This window comes from Cryptomeria japonica, chromosome 8 (genome assembly GCF_030272615.1).
Source record: "Cryptomeria japonica chromosome 8, Sugi_1.0, whole genome shotgun sequence".
Taxonomy (NCBI): domain Eukaryota; kingdom Viridiplantae; phylum Streptophyta; class Pinopsida; order Cupressales; family Cupressaceae; genus Cryptomeria; species Cryptomeria japonica.
This window is the reverse complement of record NC_081412.1, coordinates 251,154,514-251,179,204: the sequence shown is the minus strand read 5'-3', so window position 1 is coordinate 251,179,204 and position 24,691 is coordinate 251,154,514. Positions and strand designations below refer to the sequence as shown.

The 24,691-nt window shown below is 32.8% G+C and overlaps 1 protein-coding gene across 1 annotated transcript; it reads left to right on the top strand.

Annotated features, from left to right (window-relative positions):
- The first annotated feature begins 19,100 nt into the window (after positions 1–19,100).
- LOC131060020 (uncharacterized) lies at positions 19,101–23,294 on the top strand. The gene has a single exon (XM_057993117.2). It carries the CDS (start codon positions 19,101–19,103, stop codon positions 23,292–23,294), a length of 4,194 nt encoding a protein of 1,397 aa, XP_057849100.2.
- Positions 23,295–24,691: the final 1,397 nt, after the last annotated feature.

Sequence of the window (24,691 nt, the reverse complement as noted above, 5' to 3'; positions counted from 1 at the left end):
TTAGGGTTTACTGACTAGGTTCTTTAGGGTTTACCGACTAGGTTCTTTGCTTGATAACATAGTATAGTATTAACCTTACAATTTACAACATATGTATGATGCCAAAACAATCTAAACATCATGATCTCATCATTTTCTGACTCGGTAATAGTTGCCCTTTGAATACCTTATTCATCCTCTTATTCATCATAATCTTTCTGTGTCTTTTACCGACATCGTTATATTCTTCAAATCATACTTCTCAAGATATGGCAACATCATACTGAATTAGAAAATCAATTTCTTGACATCAATGACAAAATAATAATATCAAGACAGTAAACATCCTTAATCAGTTATATCCATAATCATCAACAACCTTCTCAATATCCTTATTGAAATGCCAACAATCTTTCATTATCTGTTATAATGCCAAATGCTAACAATCTCCCCCTTTGGCATTGATGGCAAAACCAATTGATTTGACCTTAAAAAGATTCGGATTGTTGTGATTCTGAAATGCTGAAATGCTCTCTTGCTGTCATCAAACTTCTCCCCCATACATTAGATTTCTTCTATTTTTCTTCAGTCTTCTTTCAGTCTTCTTTCCAATCTTCAGTCTTCTCCCCTTTCTTATTTTTCTCCCCCTTTGACAATAATGCCAAAAAGTAAAGAACTAAAACATAATTTCTTCTTGTATGAAGTGAATTCCTGTTGTAATGTGTCAATTCAGTCTCGATTAGAGCATTTTGTCTTCAATTCTTGTTCCCTGTATGATATCCTGTATCGTTTCCTACAATGTTTCCTGTACACCTTTAGAAAACATCCTAAAGTGTGTAAATCAGCATCAACTCCTAAAAGATATACGATAGAGTCATCGGATTGATGCTTTCACCAAACTCGGTCAGTGAGTAGAAGATAGGGGAATGACGCCTAACTTACTTCTGATATATTCAAAAGTGTCCCTTGGTAGTGGCTTGGTGAAGATATCTGCTATTTGTTCCTTTGTGCTAACATACTCCAACACCACTTTCTTCTCTTGAGCTTCTTCTCTAAGATAATGATATTTGATAGAGATGTGCTTTGTCTTAGAGTGCATAACAGGATTTTTTGAAATGTTAATGGCACTAGTATTGTCATAGAATATAGTTATTGGCTCGGTAACTTTCTCATTTATACCTTCCAACAGTTGTTTGATCCATGCAATATTGGTACAATTCAATGTTGCAGCAACGTATTCAGCTTCTGTTGTTGACTATGAAACACATCCTTATTTTTTGCTAAGCCAACTCACTAGTCTTTCTCCTAAAAAGAAAGCTCCTCCACTTATGCTTTTTCTGTCATCAATGTTGCCTGCCCAATCAGCATCAGTATAAACTTTTAAATCAAAATCATTTCCTTTCTGATATACTAAGCCATAATCTTCAGTGTCTTTCAAGTATCTAAAAATTCTTTTGATTGCTATCATGTGTGTTTCCTTAGGATCTGCAGAGAATCTTGCAACTATACCTACTACATGTGTTATGTCTGGTCTACTGTGAACAACATATTGTAGCTTTCCAATCATGGATCGGTAAAGTGTCTCATCAATAGATGCAAATTCATCATTCTTTGATAATTTATAGTTGGTAGTCATAGGAGTACTTACTAGTTTTGAATCCTCCAATCCAAATTTCTTCAAGATTTCCTTTATGTACTTTGATTGAGTAATGAAAATCTCATTTTTCATTTGCAGTATCTGTAAACCTATAAAATACTTTATCTCACCGATTAATGACATCTCAAATTCTTTGCTCATTTTATTTCCAAAGTTCTTACATAAAGAGTTATTTCCACAAAATATAATATCATCAACAAATATGGTTGAGATCAGTATTCCATTTTCATCATTCTTCATGTACATATTGTTGTTCTCACTTGTCCTTATAAAACCAATCTTAATCAAATAAGAGTGCAATCTTTCATACCATGCTCTAGGTGCTTGTTTCAAACCATATAAAGCTTTGTTCAATTTACATACCTGATCTTTATTCTTGTCTTCAACAAATCCTTCAGGTTGTTCAATAAAAACTTCTTCTTCTAATATTCCATTCATAAATGTAGATTTGGCATCCATTTGATATACCTTGAAGTTTTTGAAAGCAGCATACGCCAACAATGTTCTTACTCCTTCAAGTCTAGCAACAGGTGCAAAAGTTTCACCATAATCAATTCCTTCTTCTTGAGCATAACCTTTGCAAACTAGTCTTGATTTGTTTCGAATGACCTCTCCTTTTTCATTTAGCTTGTTTCTGAAAATCCACTTTGTACCGATTACATTTTTTTCCTTCGGTCTTGGGATTAGTGTCCATGTGTCATTCTTCTTGATTTGATCAATCTCTTCTGTCATAGCATTTATCCAATCTTCACTGTTAAATGCCTCTTTCACTATTCTTGGTTCAAATTCAGATATCATACATGTGTTCTGTCTCAATTTGTTCCTTGTCATCACTGGATCATCCTTATCTCCTATAATCTGACTTGGTGCATGATGTCTTCTGACATACTTGGCTAATACAGGTTCGGTAGGCTCTATATGATCTTCTTCATCACTCGGTAATTGAATATTCTCTTCATTTTCTTCAATAGTCTTCTCGGTAAGACTTGTCGGTTGAACATAGACAAATTCATCATAGTCTTCTGGTTCCTTGGAATTTTCCTCATCATTTCTTTCTGCAAATTCATCAATTTTCACATTTGCACTTTCTACTATTTTGTTAGATGATTTGATCAGACATTTAAATGCTTTGCTTCTAGAAGAATAACCTAGAAATGTTCCTTCTTCACTCTTCTGTTCAAATTGGTCATTTCTATCATCTTTGTGAACATAGCATCTACTTCCAAAGATTTTAAAATAACTTACATTAGGTTTCTTATCATACCAGATTTCATATGGTGTCTTCAAAGTACCTTTCTTCAATTGTACTCGGTTCAGGGTGTAAACTGTTGTGCTTATTGCTTCTCTCCAAAATGTTTGTGGCACTTTCTTTTCAATCATCACTGTTCTAGCACAATCTACAATAGATCTGTTTCTTCTCTCAGCTATTCCATTCTGTTGTGGAGTTCTTGGTGCAGAGACTTGTCTTTTAATACCATGATCATTGTAGAATAAGTTGAATTCATTAGATGTGAACTCTCCTCCTCTATTTGATCTAAGACATTTCAGTTGTCTTCTTGTTTCATTTTCAACTCTTGCTTTGTACCATTTAAACATTTGAAAAGCTTCTGATTTATCTTTTAAAAACATTACCAACATTATCCTTGAATAGTCATCCACAAATAATATGAAATATTTATCACCATAATAACTTTGAACTTTCATAGGACCACAAAGATCAGTGTGCACAAGATCTAAAATTCCCTTAAAATTGTAAGACTTACTTGTAAAGCTTGATCTTGTCATCTTACCCATCTGGCATCCTCGACACATAGCATTCTCAGGTTTTTCAAGACTTGGTAGACCTCTTACTCGATGCTTCTTGCTTATTTTGATCAGATTATCAAAATTTACATGACAAAACCTTTTATGCCATAACCAGGTATCATCTATCTTTGCATACAAACACTTGTTCCGAGTTGAGTCAAGGTGAAATGTGTTACCTTTTGTTTGTTTCCCGGTAGCAGCTAACTTTTCATTCTTGTCATGAACTTTGACAATTCCTTTCTGAAATTCTATTCGGTAACCTGTGTTGTTTAGTTGTGCTACACTCAACAAATTGTATTTCAAACCTTCAACCCAATAAACATCATTGCATCTTGCATTGTCAAGAAGTGTTATAGATCCTTTACCTTTTACCGGGCATGGTGCATCATTACCAAATCTTACATAGCCTCCATCATAATCTTCTAATATAACAAACTTGTGTTTATCTCATGTCATATGATGTGAGCATCCACTATCTATGATCCAAGAATCATTAGTGTTTATGTGAGATATTAGGGCTTTTTCTTCATACCTTTCTTCATCTGATCCATCTTTGATAGCCACATAAACTACTTCCTCTATATCAGTTTCATCTGATTTATCATCATTGGATTCCTCGTCGGCTATTAAGCATGTCTTTCTATCTTTTCTTTTAAAGTCTCAGTGTCCTCTGTAATGATTATCTTTTTGTCTATCATCTCGGTAATCTCTCTTTTCAATAGAATCTTTGTCAGGACAGTTAGAAGCCATATGTCCTATTTTATCAAAATTGAAACATTTCAAAGGTAGTTTTCCTTTATACTTACCTTTGCCTCTTGGTAACCTTTTGGCTAATAGTGCTTCAAACTTTTCTTGCTTTCTGATTTCCTCATACAGTTTGTGTACTTATTCCATGTTCTTACAAAATATTTCACTTGCTCCACTGTGATCTCCTTCAGAGTACTTATACTTTCTTTCATTGTAATCATTAGATTCATCAAGATGAAAAGAACTAAATGCAAATTCAACTTTATTTACCGAAGATTCACTATTATCAAAGTTACTTAACTCAAATGCATGTAGCTTACCAATAGTAGCATCTAAAGAAATTGGTATATTAGGTACAAACCTTAATTCATTGATTGCAGAGACTCAGATTGCATAAGCTGGTAGAAGGGTTCTTAACAACTTACTTGTTATATCATTTTCTTTAATAGTTCCACCTACTCCTTTGATTTGATTGACAATCTCCTTTAGTCTTGTACTGTACTGAGTTATGTTCTCACCTTCATTCATCCTCCTAGATTCAAGTTGTCCTCTTAGACTATCTACTTTTACTCTTTGAACATGTTCATCTCCTCCATATACTGATACGAGCTTATTCCACATAGACTTTGCATCATTGCAGTCTTCTAGATCATTAAACTCTGAGTCGGTCAATACAGATGTTATTTCAATCATTGCTTGGATATGTTCTTGCTTTGCCTTTATCTCTTCCATTGTCAATGGATAGGTTCTCGGTGTGATGAAATCATTCTCCAAATAATATACAACATATTCTCCAACTCCTGATAGATGCAGCTTCATCCTTTTCTGCCATGTAGAGAAACTTGACTTGTTCAGCTTTGGTGCATCCCTCTTATACATCTTTGGATCTTTAACTCAAGTGCCTTTAAACTTTTCTTCTAGAGTCCAAAGCTCTGATACCAATTGATAGTTCTGATACTTAATATAAGTACAGATCCAATAGCCAACAAGATGAGAGGGGGGGTGAATCATACAAACTTAATCTTCCATTAAAACATCAGATTCAACCTCGGTAACATATACTTCAGTAATATAACCAAAACTGCTAAACATAAAAACTCAAAAGCATATAAAAATCATAAACCTCATAACACCATATTTAATGTGGAAACCCAAATGGGAAAAACCACTGTGGGATTTCGAACCCACTAAGAAATATACTCTTCTAGAGTATGCTCGATTTTCCTGTTAAAGATTACAAACACATTGTTAGATGTGACTCGGTTAAGGGATTTCCCTCAGATCTATTAGGATCTTCACCTTGTTAGAAATGACCTTGTTAAAGGATTTCAAACACTCAATCAAAATGTCACCTTGCTAGAGGGTTTTACAAATAAGACTGTTAAGTCCACTCGGTTAAGAAATTTTCAGTCACTTTCACAAAATAACAGTAATAAAAATCTATCTACAACTTCACATCTAAAATGTTAAAGCAGATTCTTATTTGCTCAATACAATCTAGACATAGAACTAATCTTGTCCATCTGTTGGGCTTATATACTCTGTTATTCAAATAGGTCTTCAAGCTTTTGTGCTCGGTAATCACTATGTAGCATCCCTGTACATACATTTGCCTGCATGCATTGTTTATCAACAGTTCCCTATTTATAAACAATTAGATAACCGCTTAATCTCCTTGATCACATTTCTCATGATCAATCATAGCCATCAGATCTTCAAACTTTGACCAGGTTCAATGCATCTTTCGATCTGAAAATGTTTTACCTCGCCTTGGAACTTGCATATATTTCTTGGAACTTGTGTTAGGGTATTGCGGTTCAATTTGAACTGTAGATCTTCTTACCGATCTTCCATTGCCATAGATTATTAACAAACTTTATTTATGACATACCAATCATTTAATCAGTTCTAGCTCATCAGCTTCCTTCATTAAATAACACATGTAACCATTTAATATATTCTGTTACAGCTCAGTTACAACTTGGTAAATACTAAACTTCACTCGATAGACATTCCACCTTCATTAACCGATAGCGATAACCTTAGGGTTTATCGACTAGGTTCTTTGCTTGATAACATAGTATAGTATTAACCTTACAATTTACAACATATGTATGATGTCAAAACAATCTAAACATCATGATCTCATCATTGTCTGACTCGGTAATAGTTGCCCTTTGAATAGCTTATTCATCCTCTTATTCATCATAATCTTTCTGTGTCTTTTACCGACATCTTTATATTCTTCAAATCATACTTCTCAAGATATGGCAACATCATACTAAATTAGAAAATCAATTTCTTGACATCAATGACAAAATAATAATATCAAGACAATAAACATCTTTAATTAGTTATATCCATAATCATCAACAACTTTCTCAATATCCTTATTGAAATGCCAACAATCTTTGATTGTCTGTTATAATGTCAAATGCTAACACATTTGTCCTTTCGGCAAGTTACACTGTAGGAACAACTATACCCAAGGCTACAGCTTTCGCTCACACCCGATTTCTATAGCGGCTCGAAGGATTTACCGTGTGAGGTCGTTCCCAAGAGTGATGTGTCTCTTGGCAGGCCTCTCTTAAAAAGATAAAATTTGAGTGTTATTAACACTTTTCTTTGACACCTAGGACCACGAAAGCCAAGGGAGAGGATAGTGTGTGTTAGAAGTACGACCACTCGACAAACTCTTTTGCACAAGTGTGCCAAACACAAAATACACTTGTTCTTTTTAACTTATCATTGCAATGATGATCTATCTATTTGGAGATGTTGCTCCAACAACCATGGTGTTCTTTTTATCCTTCAAAAGCAATATGTTGAGTAAACTAGGAAAAATGAAATCCCAGTCAACTTAATGAAAAGCACGTTTGCCTGAAGTAAATTGCTTTGAAAAACGAGACAAGTTGATTGTTCTTTTTATTTGCCCAAAGACCAAGTGTGGATTGTGATTTTTAATTTGAATTGATGCAAGGAAATCAAAATTTGTGTTGTTGATTTTAAGCACCAAAAGAAAATGAATCCTAACTTGCAAGAAATAAAGTTGTTTTGTTGATTTTAAGCACCAAAACAAAGTTTGTTTCCTAACTTGCAAGAAATAAAATTGTTTTTGTTTGAGTTTTTGTGGTTCTTTTTAGCTTGTAACAATGATGTTCTTTTCAGAGCTCCCAATGAAAGATGTGGTGAATTTTAAAACCCAAATCTAAGTTTGGTTTATTTTTAACCAAAAAGAAAGTGAGTTTATTTTATCCCATCTTGAAAGACAAAGTTAGCAATAAAAACAAATTTACTTCCTAAGCTAAAAATCACTAAAATTTCTATTGTAGGGGTTAGCCAAAACCTGTACAAAAGAGAATAAGTTAGAAAAATGCGCATGTCTAGGAGGCTTCCACAAGCCTAAAATTTTTGGGTTTTCGGTTACAAGGTATTTTTTTTTACAATGCTTTGTTACAATAGCACTACTTTGTGTGAGAACAGAAGCGCTACTTAACACAAAATTGTGAAAGTAAGGACAAAAGCACTAAAATAGAATATTTCTACAATAATACAAACATGCTACTAAAGAAACAAAAGCGCTACCTAATGAACAATAGCACTATAAGATAAACAACAACGCTAAGTTTTGGACAATAGCGCTATTGTAGAAACAAAAGTGCTAGAAGACCAAACAATGATAGCGCTAAAGTGCGAACAAAAGTGCCAAAGCATGACCTGTGTGTCAAGTAAAACAGTCAAAAAGTTAGTAGTTTCACAAAGTTGTTCTTTGATTCATGTCAGGTTCACCAAATGATGCTCTGCAAAATGGAAGGATTAGTAAAAACCTGTTTTAATAGCTAAACACACACAAGGAAACACAAGAAACAAGAGTTAGTCATTAGTGTTAGCAAATCAAAGATTGAATACTATCCTAAGAAAGCATATCAAGAAAGACACTACTAAACAAATAGAAATCTTAAGGAATCACTAAATGTTTCCATATGCTCTCTACCATGTTGGTAGCTTCTCCTTCCTTGTTCCTCTCCTCTCCAAGTTCCAAATTAGTGTAGCTCTCAGCAGGTTTTTGCACTATGGATGCCTTATGGAGGTTCAAGATTGACAAATGATTATTCTAAATGCTATGCAAGTGTGAACAAACTAATATTTAGATGCTATGAAATGAAAATGATTTATTTTAGACCAAAATAACAATGTATTTATGATTTTATGCTAAATGCTCTTCTCTCAAATTCACTATAATGTAAATGCATACAAGTTTTCAGGATCTGGATTATGAAGAAATGGGCTCTATTTATAAGAAAAATGGAGCAATAGATGGTTGAGATTGAGTAATCTCAACAAGGGTCAGGATTGAATGGTATTCAATCCATGTGAGGACTTTCAACCCAATCTTAGGATGACAAGTGTCAACCTGAGATGGGTTGAGAGGAGAGGGAAGAAGCATTAAATGCTTGACATGACCTGAGGGGTTAACTTAGGAGTTAAGGTTAAGGTTGGGTTGAGTGAATAAATTCATTATCCAAAGAGTAATGCTTTTATCCAATGGATAAACTCTTGTGCAAGAGTTAGTGAGGATAACCATGGTCAAAACAATAAATGCATGAGGAGACACATGGGTTGTCGATTTAACCATAAATGGTCATGTAAGAGCCATTAATAGTCATGTAAGAGTCATTAGTGGTTTGGAAGACTTTAGAGGTTAGCTTGTTGGACACATAAAGCATAAATGCTTTTCAAAGACTTTGGAGTCTTTGAGAAGTGACTCCAAGTTGCTTAGGAATGTGACAATATTTAGGGGATGGATTAGGCTAATTAGGAAGGGGTTTAGAAGAATCGAGAAGGGGATTAGGATTGCAAGTGGGTTTGGTGGGTGAGGGAAAAATAAGATTTTTATTAAAATAAAATTCATTTATTTCAACAAATAAGTGCAAGTTGCATTTTTAGGAAAATGCAAAATTAATTTAATTAACTGATGGCTAGTGGGTTTTTAATCAAATAAATAACAAATATTCATTTAATTAAAATGGACAGATTTATGTGACTACAAGTTGAAAAAAAAATATTAAAGAACCCTCTTCTCCTATAGTTTTTGCAGAGAATGAATTGCTCATCGCTGAAGGAGTTGTGGCTATTGTGGAGGAAGAGATGGTTGAGACAAATGTGGAGCAACCCTCCACTTCTCTTCAAAGAGAATCACCATCTTCTAAAAGAAAAGGGAAATAATTGAAAATAATTGATGCAGATGAAGAACCTATGGTTCAGCCGCAGGCAACTCAAGTTTCTCCTACAGCCAAGAGGCTTAGGTCTAAAAGAAATACTCCTGCAGCAAAGCCACGGGTAGAAACCATTCCTGCAGCCACTCCAAAGGTTTATGTGAGAAGGGCTCAGAGTAAAACCCAGAAGGCTCGTCCAGTAGGTAATCCGACAAAGGTTATTTCAGTGGAAACATCAGAAGAAGGGAGCCCTACAGATGTTGAAACTCAGAAGGAAGATGATGTTGATAGACTCTCAAATCTTGCATATGTGGCAGAGCAGCTTGAGGAGCCTGTTGAAGAGATTCCACGGCCTAAGGTAACACCTATTAGACCTCCATCATCCCTAAGCAATTTATCTATTGCGTTAACAATTTATAAACAATGGAAAATAGAGAGGGCTAGATTGCAAGGGGTTATTGACAAACACCAAAGAGAAATTGAAAAGAGGGATAACAAAATTGAAGAATTAGAGGCTAAAGTTGATACAATCACTAGTATGGTCCCCGAATTGATGCAATGTAGGGCACTGTCAAGGCTTTATGCTCTGCATTTAAGGGAGCAGTATTTAAATTTCAAATTGAACCGCATTGTCAGGGACCTTAGCCCCTCTTTAGAAACCCTTGAGGAATTTTATGATGCTTACCAAACTTCTCCAATAGTTGTGAAAAATTTGTTATGTGAATTTCATTTACATAACTATGTTGTAGCTTCAGATAGTGAGTGGAATCCTTTGTTATATATTGGTGATATCCATATAAAAGCTTTAATGTCATGAATTCAAAATGAGATCAGCATGAGGGCACAAGCCATAGCATACAAGGATTTTGAATTTGATTGTCCATTGCCATTGAGGAAGGAAGAAAAAGAGCCAAGAGTTCTTTATTATGAATGGCATAAGTTACTGGTAAGGCAAGATGTTAGGAATCTAGTGTTGCCGATGAGGGAATAAATATACCAAGCATATGAGCATTTAGTTCAAACTGAAAGTGCAACTGCAATTGATGGCGTAGTCACATAAATCTGTCCACTTAATTAAATGAATATTTAGTATTTATTAGATTATTTAATCATCAATCAATAATTAATTAAATTAATATCTAATTAATTCATCTTAACCCTCTTCTCCTATTAATTAAATAAATTATTCAATTTATTTGATTTAATTCACTTAACCAAATTCAGACCATTAATTAAATAAATAAATCATATTTGTTTAATTAAATCTTCTCTCACATTTAAATAAATTAATATTTATTTAAATCCTATCTATCACATTTAAATAAATTAACATTTATTAGTTCCTGCCGCTAGGCAGGATACTTTTGCATTCACCTGGATCAATTTATTTTTTTCAGGTGACCAATCAGCTGTGACGATTTTTAAAAATTTGTGTCATGTTGTATAGTTTAAATATTTATACATATTTAAATAATTTAAATAACATTATTTATTTGCTTTCCTATTGGCTAGCAAGAGCTACAGTAGTAGTAAAAAATATATTTTGAGTTTCTAAATTCTATATAAATTAAACTTGACACGTTCGGCAATTAAAGAGCTACAGTAGTAGTAAAAAATATATTTTGAGTTTCTAAATTTTATATAAATTAAACTTGACACGTTCGGCAATTTTTTAAATGTGTTTTTTAAAGAATTTTTTCCCTGAGCTATCGTGCATATTAAATGTTTTTAAAGTTGTTTTCCGTGCATATTAAATGTTTTAAAGTTGCTTCGTGTGCAAATTAAATGTTTTAAGTCGATTTGTGCAAATTAAATGTTTTAAGTCGGTTAGTACATATTAAATGTTTGCATCACCGATGGAGTAATAGGATGCTTTCTTGTCCATTTTTCTCTGCAACACATTCTGGACTTTCCTCCTCCTTCGTCTATCTAGTTCTACTTCTTACATTTTCTGTTTCAGGGACTTGTATACATTTTTGACAGTTTCAGGGACATATCAAAGCGCTGGTATTTTATTAGTTTATTAAAATTAATTTGTCTGTTGTAAATTTCCTTTTAATGTACACAAGTGAATTTTCTAATGTTAGTCTGGTTTTTTTGGGTGTGCTTTGTATTTTCCTTTTCCTTTTTAAATTTTTTTTTGTGTCATCGAAATTACTAAGTTGTTTGCTTGTATGTAAAGGTTTTGCAGATAAACCTTTAGGGTTTTGCAGTGATTTGTCAACGCTGGAGCCTTGGATGCATTGTGGGGTGTGTTAAATCTTATTGTCAACCCATGAAGTCCGAACGAGTTAAATCCGGGCAATGTTTATTAGATAGGCTTTATTTTGTTTCTAGTGTCTGTAACTCTTTATACAATGTTTATTTAGAAGAAAAAAATCTTTTGAGTCTTTTTGTCAAAGCTTGAAGACTAAAATTTCCTAATTCTGATAGGAAACAGAATTATCTTTTCGTAAAAAATATTTTAAAAAATTTAAACCCATTTTTTTTTAGGGCTTCCTATAGCTAAAGCTTTTATTAATAGAAATGATTGCCGGCCCTCCACTACATAAAAATCTATTTTGTGCATTCACTCCAGAATATGGGCAGCACAATGTTCTCAACCGAGAATCTGGCAAACAACAAATTTTTAGTTTGCCTCAAAGTCTTCTCTATGATCTGTGACTAGTAATTGCGAGTTAAATCCGGGCGGTGTTTATTAGATAGGCTTTATTTTGTTTCTGGTGTCTGTAACTCTTTATACAATGTTTATTTAGAAAAAAAAAATCTTTTGAGTCTTTTTGTCAAAGCTTGAAGACTAAAATTTCCTAATTCTGATAGAAAACAGAATTATCTTTTTGTAAAAAATATTTCAAAAAATTTAAACCCATTTTTTTTGAGGGCTTCCTATAGCTAAAGCTTTTATTAATAGAAATGATTGCAGGCCCTCCACTACATAAAAATCTGTTGTGTGCATTCACTCCAGGATATGGGCAGCACAATGTTCTCGACCGAGAATCTGGCAAACAACAAATTTTTAGTTTGCCTCAAAGTCTTCTTTATGATCTGTGACTAGTAATTGTTGTTATTTTTAAATTTGACTGAAATATTCTTTGTTTTTTTTGTGCAAATGAAAGTGTTAATAAAGCAAACAACTTGACTTTTGTCAAAGTGTAAGTTAAACGTCATTCATATGGAAGGGGATTTATTTAAGAGGTGAAACTTGAATTGGGATTAACTGCAATTTAATCTGAATTTTCCCCATTAATTTTCTCCCAAGAACCCTAATTCTTTCACAAACAATACCTGGGTTTTTTACTTTCGTCTTCAAAGGTAGCTTGTATATCTGATTTATCTGGATGCATTTAATTTGTTACACAGACCTACACAAATCCTTGTTGTAGTCATCTGTGTCGTAAATTGTTAGTATTTTTCCATTTACCTCCTAACCCTTCTATCGTAATGTATAATGCGTGTAGAAATGCATATATTCTATTTAAAACAAAATACATACATGTTTGAATTTGAATGCATAAGTTTTTTAATTGCTGAACTCATAACTTCATATACGTGTATTTTTCCTTATAGAGTACCTATGAATTTTTCGAAATAGTACCCTACCCTAACAATTTCAAATCCTATTAAGAAATCCAAAGAGGATGGAGAGGAGAAATATTTATGCCGTTCAACTGAATGGATGGAGAAATTCAATAACATAATATACACCAAATTCCCTTGTAAATGAACTACTTAAAACATATAAATTCTTCAAAATGAAAGAAAAAATAGGAGAGCAAAGTATAAGATGTACTGACCATTTTCTATCCATAACTCCAATCAGCCACTCCAAAACGTAGAATTCTTGCTGCTGCCTACCTCCATGCCCATTAAAAATGATGCTCCACAGAAAAAAAATACACAAAATACCAAAACAAAAAACTGCAATTCAAACCTAGAAAGCAAATGAAAACATCTGAGTATAGAAAGTAAAAATTACAAACTAAAACTCAGGAAAGAAAGACTCAAAGGCATGGCCACGCCAAAAGAAAAAATTGAACTTACAAAAGAAAATATAAACAATTCTGTAAATATAAACCTACTAGCCATGTGGCCTGAGGCATTAACACATGAATTGAATCCTGTGGGAGAAAAAAATAGGAAATCCAAAATTACACAAGGCATATAGCATATCAATTAGTTACTTAAAAATCTCTGGGCTTGTTTCAGTGTAATTCAGCTTTTGGCTGACAATTTATCATTCCAAAATATGCTGAAATTAGGTATGGCATGTGTGCAATTTTTTCTATAAGTTGCAGCTACCCACCCTTCAAACGGTTATGTATGCTTTAAATTTTTTAAATGACTATGTTTGCTTTAAATTTTTAATTTGATATGTATCTACAAGAAAAATTCTAATAGTGCAAGTAGAAACTAATAGTACTGGCAGTGAAACTAATACAAAGAACTGTGTATCTCACAGAACTTCACTTTGAATTGCACCAAAATTCAACCTCGTGATAATTTCCAGTTTATTACTTTGTAGCCTTATGCTTTTAGTGAAGTAATGTAATAAACTTGGCTCTAACAATATAAAACAGTAGCTTATATGTAATGCTATTGAAAATTCAAAATATCTCACGGTTCTTAAAATAGAATGTTAAAGTTATAGTGACAACCTCGGTGATTGCTGATATCGTATAACCTGGTTGTATCTTCTTCAAAAGAAGCTCTTTTGCAACATCATCTGGCAAATCAAAGACTGTTCCTTCAACCTACAAAGATCAATATCGATAGATCGATATACAATGATCAATACTAATAGTTTCTGAATCTTATTTTCATAATTAACTCTGAACACTATCTAATAGAAATAACTAAATGAAAAAAGCTACAAACGTAGCTATCTATTCTCTTGAATTGAATTCACAGATGCCAATCGACTTATATTATGGATAGCTAAATACAGTTAGAGACCTGTAATCATGGCTGTCTCAATGCCCCCCTCATCCTCTTGAGCAACAACAGTTCCCAGTGCAATAACAACTAAATCCTCAATTGTCCATGTCTCAAACTCATATTTCCATGGCATCTATTGAGACGAAAACCAACTTTTGAAGAAATAGCAAGAGAGCTGTACGCATACACACGCCCAACTGCATGTATTTGTCTTCCCAACTTAAATCTCCTACTTCTTCCCTTGGCCACGTGTTGGTCTTTCTTGACACATGGCATATATTTCCTTTCTATTTGGTTCAATATTTCCAATGTCTGTCTAATTATGAAATATATTATTCTTGATAAAATATATTAATGGACATTTATATTGTTTTGCAATATACTTGAACCTTACATTAGAATGAATTAAAAAAATTAAAGCTATAATTTCAAGAAAATGCAATGAACATAAGGAAAATAAAATTTGTTGGTTTTTTATTACTGCTTACACCTCATGTTCAATATGATTCAATTCTCTGTCTCAAGTAGTTTGGACACAGTATCAGTGAAATGCCTAGCTGCATCTTCATGTGGTATACCCCAGATATCAACTTTGGAATTTACCAATTATTGTAGGAGAAAAAACAGAAAATTAAGTAGTAATTTTTTTTTTTTTAAATTTATGTCATTTAGACTGGATAAAGCATATATGACTGATCGTTTTTTTAATAAAATATCAGTTTTTAGTCAATAGACAGATGTCTTGAATCAACAAAGCGGCCATCGCTAAGTTTATATGAGTTGTCTTCTTTAATCTAGAGTGGCTCATGCCATTTTTTTGGCTGCTAATTGGATTAGCCTAAAGTTCATAATTTGTTTCAAAGAATTAATTATTTGATCTACAAAATGAGTGATAAAATGTGATAAGTTCTAATTTTGATTTTACTTATAGTGGTAATAATTCAATTTTACATTTGTTCTCAGATACTTCAAAACAAATCGTATGTTCTTTTTTATTAATTAATATTCCTTATCTTTCTCTTCAGAGGTGCTGCAAAATATGTAACTGTACACGCACATTTGCAAAGAACACAAAGAAAAAGAGATGACCTTCACTCATTGACATACGCATTCATATTCCTTCTCCATAGAAGATTGCACCTGCAAGGTTACCAGGTATCTATAGTAAACATGTATCTTGTTTTTAGCACTTTTTTTAAAGGTTTTCCTCTATATTCATGACTCCAATTGAGTTTCTAAGTTCTGGAATTCTTTGCAAATTACAATCAAATGGAAGTATGTAACTCTTTGCTTCTACAAATTTCAAATTTATAATATCTAACTTCATCCTCCACTTTCCCTTTTGTTGTTTCAGTACACTAAAAAATATTCCTTCAACCATGTACCAGAAATGCGAGTCTTTTTAATTAAATTAATTTTTCTTTTTATTTACTATTGAACACTTGCTAAAGAAAACTTAGGAATAGACTCATTATAATTAAGGTTTAATTTTTACATTTTTTTTTTATATTTTATTTTTTATACAATTAGAATTAATTAATTAATTAATTAAAAAAAAAAGAAATAAATTAGAATTACATTTTTTATTGTAATTATTTTTTATTGAAATAATAAATTAAATCATAAGTTTAAAAACGTATTCCCCTTTATTGTGGCAAGTGGGTTATGTCATTGAGTTTGTACAAAAAAGTAAAAAGCCAGTTTGTAATTCATTGACTTATTTGATTTCACCTCCTCTCTTAAATTAGTAATAATTAGATTTATAAAAAAACATTATTATTTATAATTCAAATTATTTTTTATAGTATTTATTGTAATGGTGATAATTTTGTTTGTAAAGTGATTGGTTCATTTAAAACACACCACGGTTAATAAAAATCTTAATAGAAAAATCTCATGGTTTTAGGTTTTCCAACTTCTAACTTTTTTATCCCTTAAGGAATAATCTAATATATATAGTGACATCATGACTCAATCCACATAATATATATATATTTTGTAACACTCATTTTAAACAATTAAAATTAAATCTTTTCAACTACAAGAGAATTTTTTAATATTAAAAAGGAATTTTAATATATTACACTAACTTCTCTTCTCTCCCTTCTTGTCCCTCTTTACCTATCTCTCTTTAGCTCTCCCACTCTCTCTATGTGCTTCTATCCCTTTCCCTCTATCCTTTTATCATATTGCCACATATACCTCTATTTCCCCCTCTCCCTCTCCCTCTCCCTCTATACCTATCTATCTCATCCACTCCTTATGTACTCATCTTTCTCTCTACCTTTATCTCTCCCTCTGTGTCTACCTCTACCTCTTCCTCTCTATCTATCTATCTCCTTATCTGTGTCTCTCTCTTTTTCAAACAACTGTATTTTGAAATTGATGTTTCATTGTTTCTTGAATTTCAAAAATTACAATGATAAAATCTAGCATCTTAAAGTCCTTATGGCCTTAAATTTTCTTTGCAATTGTGTCATGTATTTGTAAGAAAATTCAATTTTTTCCCCTTATGTTTCCGCTTATCTTTTATAATTTGGGTTTTCCAAGCATTGATAGCATCTAACAATTCTTATACTAACATTCAAACTCCACTTTCAGGCTGGCATTTTATTCACGTAAGTAGATATTTTAGCATAAGAGCTTTGTTTAGGTCAAGAGGGCTTTTGTAATTACCCTGATCTTAGTTCCGAACTTTGTTAGTCTAATTTACCATTCTTAATAATTGTTCATTATTCACAATGCTAGAGTGGCAGAACTTGCAAGAAACCAAGTTGATTGGTTTCATAGGTAACCAATTAAATACTATCAAAAAAATCTATTGCATATTTTTTATATGATGGTCTGATTTTCTGTAAAATATTGAAATATTCTATTATTATTCTTCTCAATAATTATGAATACTAATATGTTTCTCCTTTTGTCATCCATAGAAAAGAAAAGTATTAATTACAAATAGCAGCAACATTTAAGACAAGGAACAAGTCTACTGGATTATCAAACACCATATTACAAGATACGCTTTTTCACTCATTTTCTATTCCTTATAGTTAGCAGTCTATAGTTTGCTTTCATGTTCCAAAATCAAATTTTAAGCAAACAACTGTATTTTGAAATTAATGCTTCATTGTTTCTTGAATTTGAAAAATTGCTATCATAAAATCTAGCATGTTAAAATCCAATATACCTTGATATTAAATCTAGTTACGTAACAATATAAAAAGAAGATTGCTTTCCTGGCAATCATATCCTAGTGGCAGTGTCAATTTTATCAACTAGGAGAAGACATCGCACGTACGGAGAATTCTCATAAAATAAAATAGGAATTATATTATATGAAAAATTAGTTAGCGAACAATAAAAAAAAAAGATCAGTTTGCCTACGATTATATGATTCTAACAATATTGATTTTGTCAACTAGGAGAAGATATCACAAAAAGGAAAACAGTCTCCTAGTAACAAACAAACAAAATTTACAGCTTCTAGCCACATATACATCATACTTACAAGGTCTCATTTGTCTAAGACAACAATTGTGCATTTATCAAAAAAAATGAAGAGATCAAGAGAGCAACTAGACAAACAAAAAATAGAAATTATTGACGTAGACAACTACAAGATTACAAGCAAACCTCAAATTGTCAGCATTGACAATATACTACAAAAAGAAGGTCTATATAGAATAAGTGCATTTACATACAATATTGGAGATTGTCTGTTTGACTCATTATCATACCTACTAAACCATCAATACACATCAACACAACTGCGGATCGGAACCATTGATTACTTCTTAAGTTGCCTTGCAAAAGGTGAAATAGAAGCAATCAACTCATTTAACCGTGAACTAAATCCTCAAACTCTATATGAATTACACAAAATACAAGATCCCGAGACATACTTTCGAAGAATGCGATTAACAGCAAAACCAACTACAATTGGCCAAGAGAATGGATTGTGGGGAGACATATTTTGTATACAATGGCTATCCAAGTGGCTAAATATACAAATATGTCTTTGGTCAATGTCCACAGGGAAAAAGTACTACCATTCCAACCCATCACCAAATAGACAATCGTATTCCATCCTCTTCCATGATGCAAATCCACTTGCAGGACATTTTGAACCACTTTTAAGATTACAAACACAAAATCTGCAATTCCAACAAACCATAACGCTGAGAGATGTCAAAAAATCTATCAGAACTAATACAAAGGATGAATTAATAAAATTTACAAAAAGGCAAAGGCCAGAAAATAGTAACATGAGCACAAAAAACAAAAGCCCAGGCAATATCAACACAGATACACCTAAAGAATACAACGGACAAAAAACAAACTCCCAGCCAATATTTTCATTGCGCCAATTGAAGAAATTGATTAGAAGTGCCAAAGAACATGAAACAATGGACCTAGTAGAACCACAAAAAGTCGAACATATAGATACAATCCTAAATTGCGAAGATCAACAACAAATGCAAAACAACCATACACCAATATGTTCAAGTTCAAAAAAGAGGAGAACACTATCGCCAATAGAAATTTTCCAAACTGCAATCCTAGACACACCAAAACATGCATGTTCAATTTGCCAACTACTATGTTTCAAAAAAGACATTAGAATTTTCACAGAAAAGCAAAAACATACATACAACAAACTACTCAAATCCAATAATGTTGTATTAACAAATTCAATTTGTTGCAAATGCCATATTGCATTAAAACAATCAATTACACCTAAGTATGCTACACCACATAATATGCGAACAAATAAACCATTGCAGTATGTACAAATATTAACACAACTAGAAGAACGCCTTGTCTCACTTAGAATTGCATTTGCCCAAATTTGGGAACTAGGATACAAAAGATCTCAAATGGGATTAACAGGCTCTATCATCAATGTTCCAGTTAACATGAACATTATACAAAAAGCATTGCCACAATCAGTTAGCAATACATCAACAATTGTTGTATCTCTAAAAAGACACTTGGAATATAAAAATGCATTCCAAACAGGAATGGTGCGACCAAATATGGTTATGCAAGCTCTTGACCAATTAACAAAAACTACATTGTACATAATGGAAAATGTTGAAATAAACAATGATTGGAAACAAGCTCTACAAAGCAACAGTGAAAATGAAAACAATGTTAAAATTAGTGCAACTGAAATTGAGTCAGAAAGTGACTTAGAACAAGAAAATCCATCTGAAACTTTGATACATGGATTCACTGAGTCTGCATGTATACATAGAATGCAGGATAAAATCATAGAAATTGCACCCACACAAGATAATTACCCTATTGGAATCTTTAAAGACAAATATGCTGAGGAAATGAACTTTCCTACACTTTTCTTCGGCAACCCGCGTGATGATGACATTGTCAAAAGATTTAGCTACCAAAAAATTGCACAATGGGAATTGTCAAATTCACAAAGACATTTCGCATACCATACAACCAACCTATTTTTCAAAACCATCAAAATACTTATACAACAAGTATTGTCTACCATGTCAATTAGAATCCGAAAAGGCCAATTGAAAGGTAGAAAGCTACTAGCAAAAGACGTCAAACATAAACCAAACCTAGAAAAATTGTTGAAATCAGATATTGGCTATGTTGACTTCAAAAGAATAAGAATATCACCTGACTACATACACCAACTAAAGAAAAATGTATTTGCAATGATACGCCAATTAGGACCACCAACTTTTTTCCTCACTTTCACTAGTGCTGAACAAAATTGGAATGCTTTGACAAGCACACTTCAAGAACTCCACAACATGCATCAATCAACATTACAACAAGAAGAAGCTTACAACATAAATCAAATAGATAAATTTCAACTCATCAAAAGAGATCCAGTCACTTGTGCACGCTACTGTAGACATAGAATAAATGCACTAAAAAAGCTAATAAGTACAGATGACTCTTTCTTTGGAAATGTATTGGACTACTTCTCTGTAACTGAATTCCAAAATCGAGGCAATGAGCATGACCATTTTTTGATATGGGTAAAAGATGCACCAATTTATGGAAAACATAGCAATTCAAGTATTATAGAGTTTGTTGACAAGTACATTACATGTGCAACTGAACACCTAGAACCTAGCATAGCCATACTACACAAGCATCATCATACAAAGCAATGTAGGAGATCAAAAAATGGAGCTTGTAGATACAATTTTCCACTCCCACCAGTACAAAAAACTATGATACTAGAACCACTAATAGAAAAGAACGAAACAATAATATCAATCGCCAACAATATTCTTTCAAAATTGCAAACAACAAACTATAACATTTCATTCACCTTCCAAATGTTCTTCAATGAACTAGACATTACCAAAGATGAGTACATAATTGCTTTGAGGTCTACAATCCATAGACCCACTCTCTTCTTACAAAGGAAACCATCAGAAACATGGAACAATAGCTTTGGGAGAAAAATCCCACAGCTCTGGAAAGCAAATACAGATGCACAATTTGTGCTTAATGCATATGCTGCAGCAATGTACTGTAGCTCATACATGGCAAAAGTTGATAAGTCAATGACACAAGCATTCAAAAGAATACACAAAGAGCACCAACAAGACAATATTGATGCAATAAAAATGATAAGCAAACTTGGAAACACCTTGCTCAACCTACAACAAATGTCATCACAACAAGTTGCTCACATTGTTCTATCACTTCCATTGAATTATAGCTCAAGAAAATGCATATTTATTGACACACGATCTGACAACAACCGCACATTTATATTGAAACCTGTCGAACTATTAAATAAGGAACCAGATGAGTCAGAAAATGTAATCTGTAACTCTTTAATTGACTACTACATAAAACGACCTCAAGCAATTGCACACATTTGTCTTGCAGAATTCGTCTCAAAGTACAACAAAAAAGGCAACAAAATCAATGCAAAGACTAAACCAAATGTTATACGCTTTATCAATTTCAACAAACATACTGATTTAGAGAATCATTGTAGAGAACAATTACTACTCTACGTGTCTTTCATAATAAACGAACATACATTGAAACAAAATGTCAATACATGGGAAGATGCCTATTTACTTCATGAAAAAACAATTCAAAGAAACCGTACAAAGTTTACATACAATATAAATGCTACATGGGGTGACATTGAAAAAGCTATTCATGAAATTAACTATGAAGACAATAACACTCATACCCAATCCTCCATAGGTCAAACAAGTAAACAAAATGAACAATATGACATGCATGAAGATATGCAAACCGTACATTGCAACAAAATTAATAACATAGCCCCCAATGCATTCGAAATTTCTCAACACCCACAAATTATGGACAACAATGACTATTACAAATTGAGGCAAATGTTAAACAAAGAACAACAAACAATTGTCAAGGACATTATAATGAAAAAATTAAAAAACATCAAAGCTCCATTGCACTTGTTCTTGACAAGAGGAGCTGGAACTGGAAAGACTTTTACTGCAAAGGCCATTTACCAAGCACTTCTTCGCATCTACAATAACTCAATTGACAATGACCCAGAGAAACCAAAGGGCCTAATAACTGCATTCACAGGAAAAGCAGCATACAATATAGGTGGAACAACATTACATTCAACATTTCACATACCTTTCAACAAGTCAGAATTTGTTCCATTAAACACTGAAACACTAGATGCAATGTCTAAGCATTACTATCAATTACATGTACTTCTTATAGATGAAATATCACTAGTAGGATCAACATTTTTACGCTACATTGACAAACGATTACGTGATATAATGCAAACGCCTACCGTATACTTTGGAAATCTTGATACGATTTTTTGTGGTGACCTTTATCAAGCACAACCTGTACTTGACTCTGTTGTATTTGAAAATGCCCCAACTTCAACAGAACTAATGCCTTACAATTTTTGGAAAGACAACATAAAATGCTACTCATTAAAAACAACAATGCGGCAAAAAGACGCCAAGTTCATCTCAGTCCTCAACAGAATTAGAATAGGTCAACAAACAGATGATGATTTACAGTATCTAAACTACTTTTGCTTCCGCCCACCACCCATTGACCCAACATTCCCTTTTTTATTTTATAGGAGAAAGGACGTTGATATCCATAATAATAATATGCTATCTATCATACCTGGCGAATTAATAGTATTAAATGCAATCGATGAACAAGAGGAAAACAACAATGCGATCCGTCTATATAACCATACAACCGCTCTACCAACTCAAATAAACTTAAAACCAAATATCCTCGTAGAAATCTTCGCAGGAAACTACAACACACAAGACGGCCTGGTGAATGGATCAGATGGAATATTTAAAGCATACACAAAACACCAGGATTTTGATATTATTTGGATAAAATTTAATGACTCAAAAATTGGACAACAGCAAAAGAAAAAACTAGCACATTGCTATGTCCAGCACATTGATAAAGATTGGGTGCCCATACTCAGAGTTGCTAAGCACATACAGAAAATATTGACAAACACAAAAATTGTTATTCGAAAACAGTTCCCAATACAAATAGCATGTGCACGAACCATACATCGATCACAAGGACTCACAATGCAAGGCCTAGCTTTTGACCCAACTAGCATAAAACAACATGGTTTAACATACACAGCACTTTCGCGAACAAGATCTATTGAATCTTTATATCTTCTCAAACCTCTAAATCCAACAAATTTCAAAGTCAAACAAAAGATATGCCTAGAAATGTCTCGCCTTGAATCAGATGCACAATGGCAATTTGAAAATGAGATCACATGTTCAAATAACACATCACAAATGCTTCTATGCACATTAAACACTCGTAGCTTAAAAGCCCATATAAATGACATTGTCAATGACTATGATATAATGTCATCTGACATCTTGTGTTTACAAGAACTACACATGAATCCCTCTCAAACCAACAATGTCTTTGAATAGTTTCATAGTCATACTATACATAACATACATGGCATTTCAACCTTAACTAAAAAACATTTGTTACTGTCCAGAACAAAAGAACACAAAACAACAAATGTTGAGGCCATAACAGTCACAATACTTCAACCTAACAATGAAATCAATATCTGTAATATTTATGCAAAACCCAATGCTCCAATACTAGAAATTACCACAATCATCAATGAAGTAGTCACATATGCAAACACAGTAAATCCTTTATACATTGTAGGAGATTTCAATATTGACATGTGCAATAAAAACAAAACTACAAAAATCCTTCTACATCAAATGCAACTACACAAATTGCAATTTCTATTAAACGAAGCACACAGTCTAAACAAACCATTAATAGATCACATTTGGTCCAATTCTGCTGCAAATATATGTTCTATATACAAATCAGAAGCCTATTGGACTGATCACCTTGCTACTTTCATAAATATTCATCATACCCAACACAATAATATCACCTAATACTATAATAAACATGTCACCAACCACAACCACAACCCGCCCAACTAGCAAACATTATACAAAAAAAATATAGTCTTATATAGTCCAATCCAAAATTATAATTATAATATTATAACACAACTATTTGTACACTTTTTTAGCAGCAAAGCAATGGACCTGAGCACAAGCCCTACAAAACAAGCTCAGTTGAAGCAAGAACAGCCAAAGCAACAACAAACACCAAAAAGGTAAGCACATAGCCTCATTTCTATTCAACAAATATTTATACCCAATTTCCCAGTATTAAAAACATCTGATTTTATTTGCTATAGATAAAAAACAAAAACACAAAATTGTATGTCAATTGAAGAACTGAATGCAAGAAAAGTCGGAAACATGTTTGAAGGTGATGTTCTTGTAGTCTATAAAGCAACACTAGACAAAGTGAACAAAACACGCGAGGTTTTACGTGCAAATCTAACAGATTTGAAGGCAGAAATGACAATTACATTGAATGTACCCAGTAATCTTGTCCAACAATATGAAAACAAGATTCTTCCAGGATCAGGAATATCTATAACAGGATTTCAAATCGCTGCAAAAACAGACTATGATCGCGGAGATTGCGATTGTATATTGATTTTAAAAGAATCATCTGTGGTGGAGACCAAACCAAGTATCTATAAGCAATACAACTTCATTCCAGGTACAACTATCAAACAGTTACTCACAAGCACAAACGAATATGCCACTGGAACAATTGGTGCATTGGTTGTTGCAACAAAGAAAAAAGCTTTCCAATACATGATTGAAATCAAAGATGGCTTCAACGACATGGACAAGGCAACGGTACGAAACTATCCTCATTCTTCCTCACATAATCTTCTTAATTTTTTACTCTATTTTCAACAAAACTAATTTTC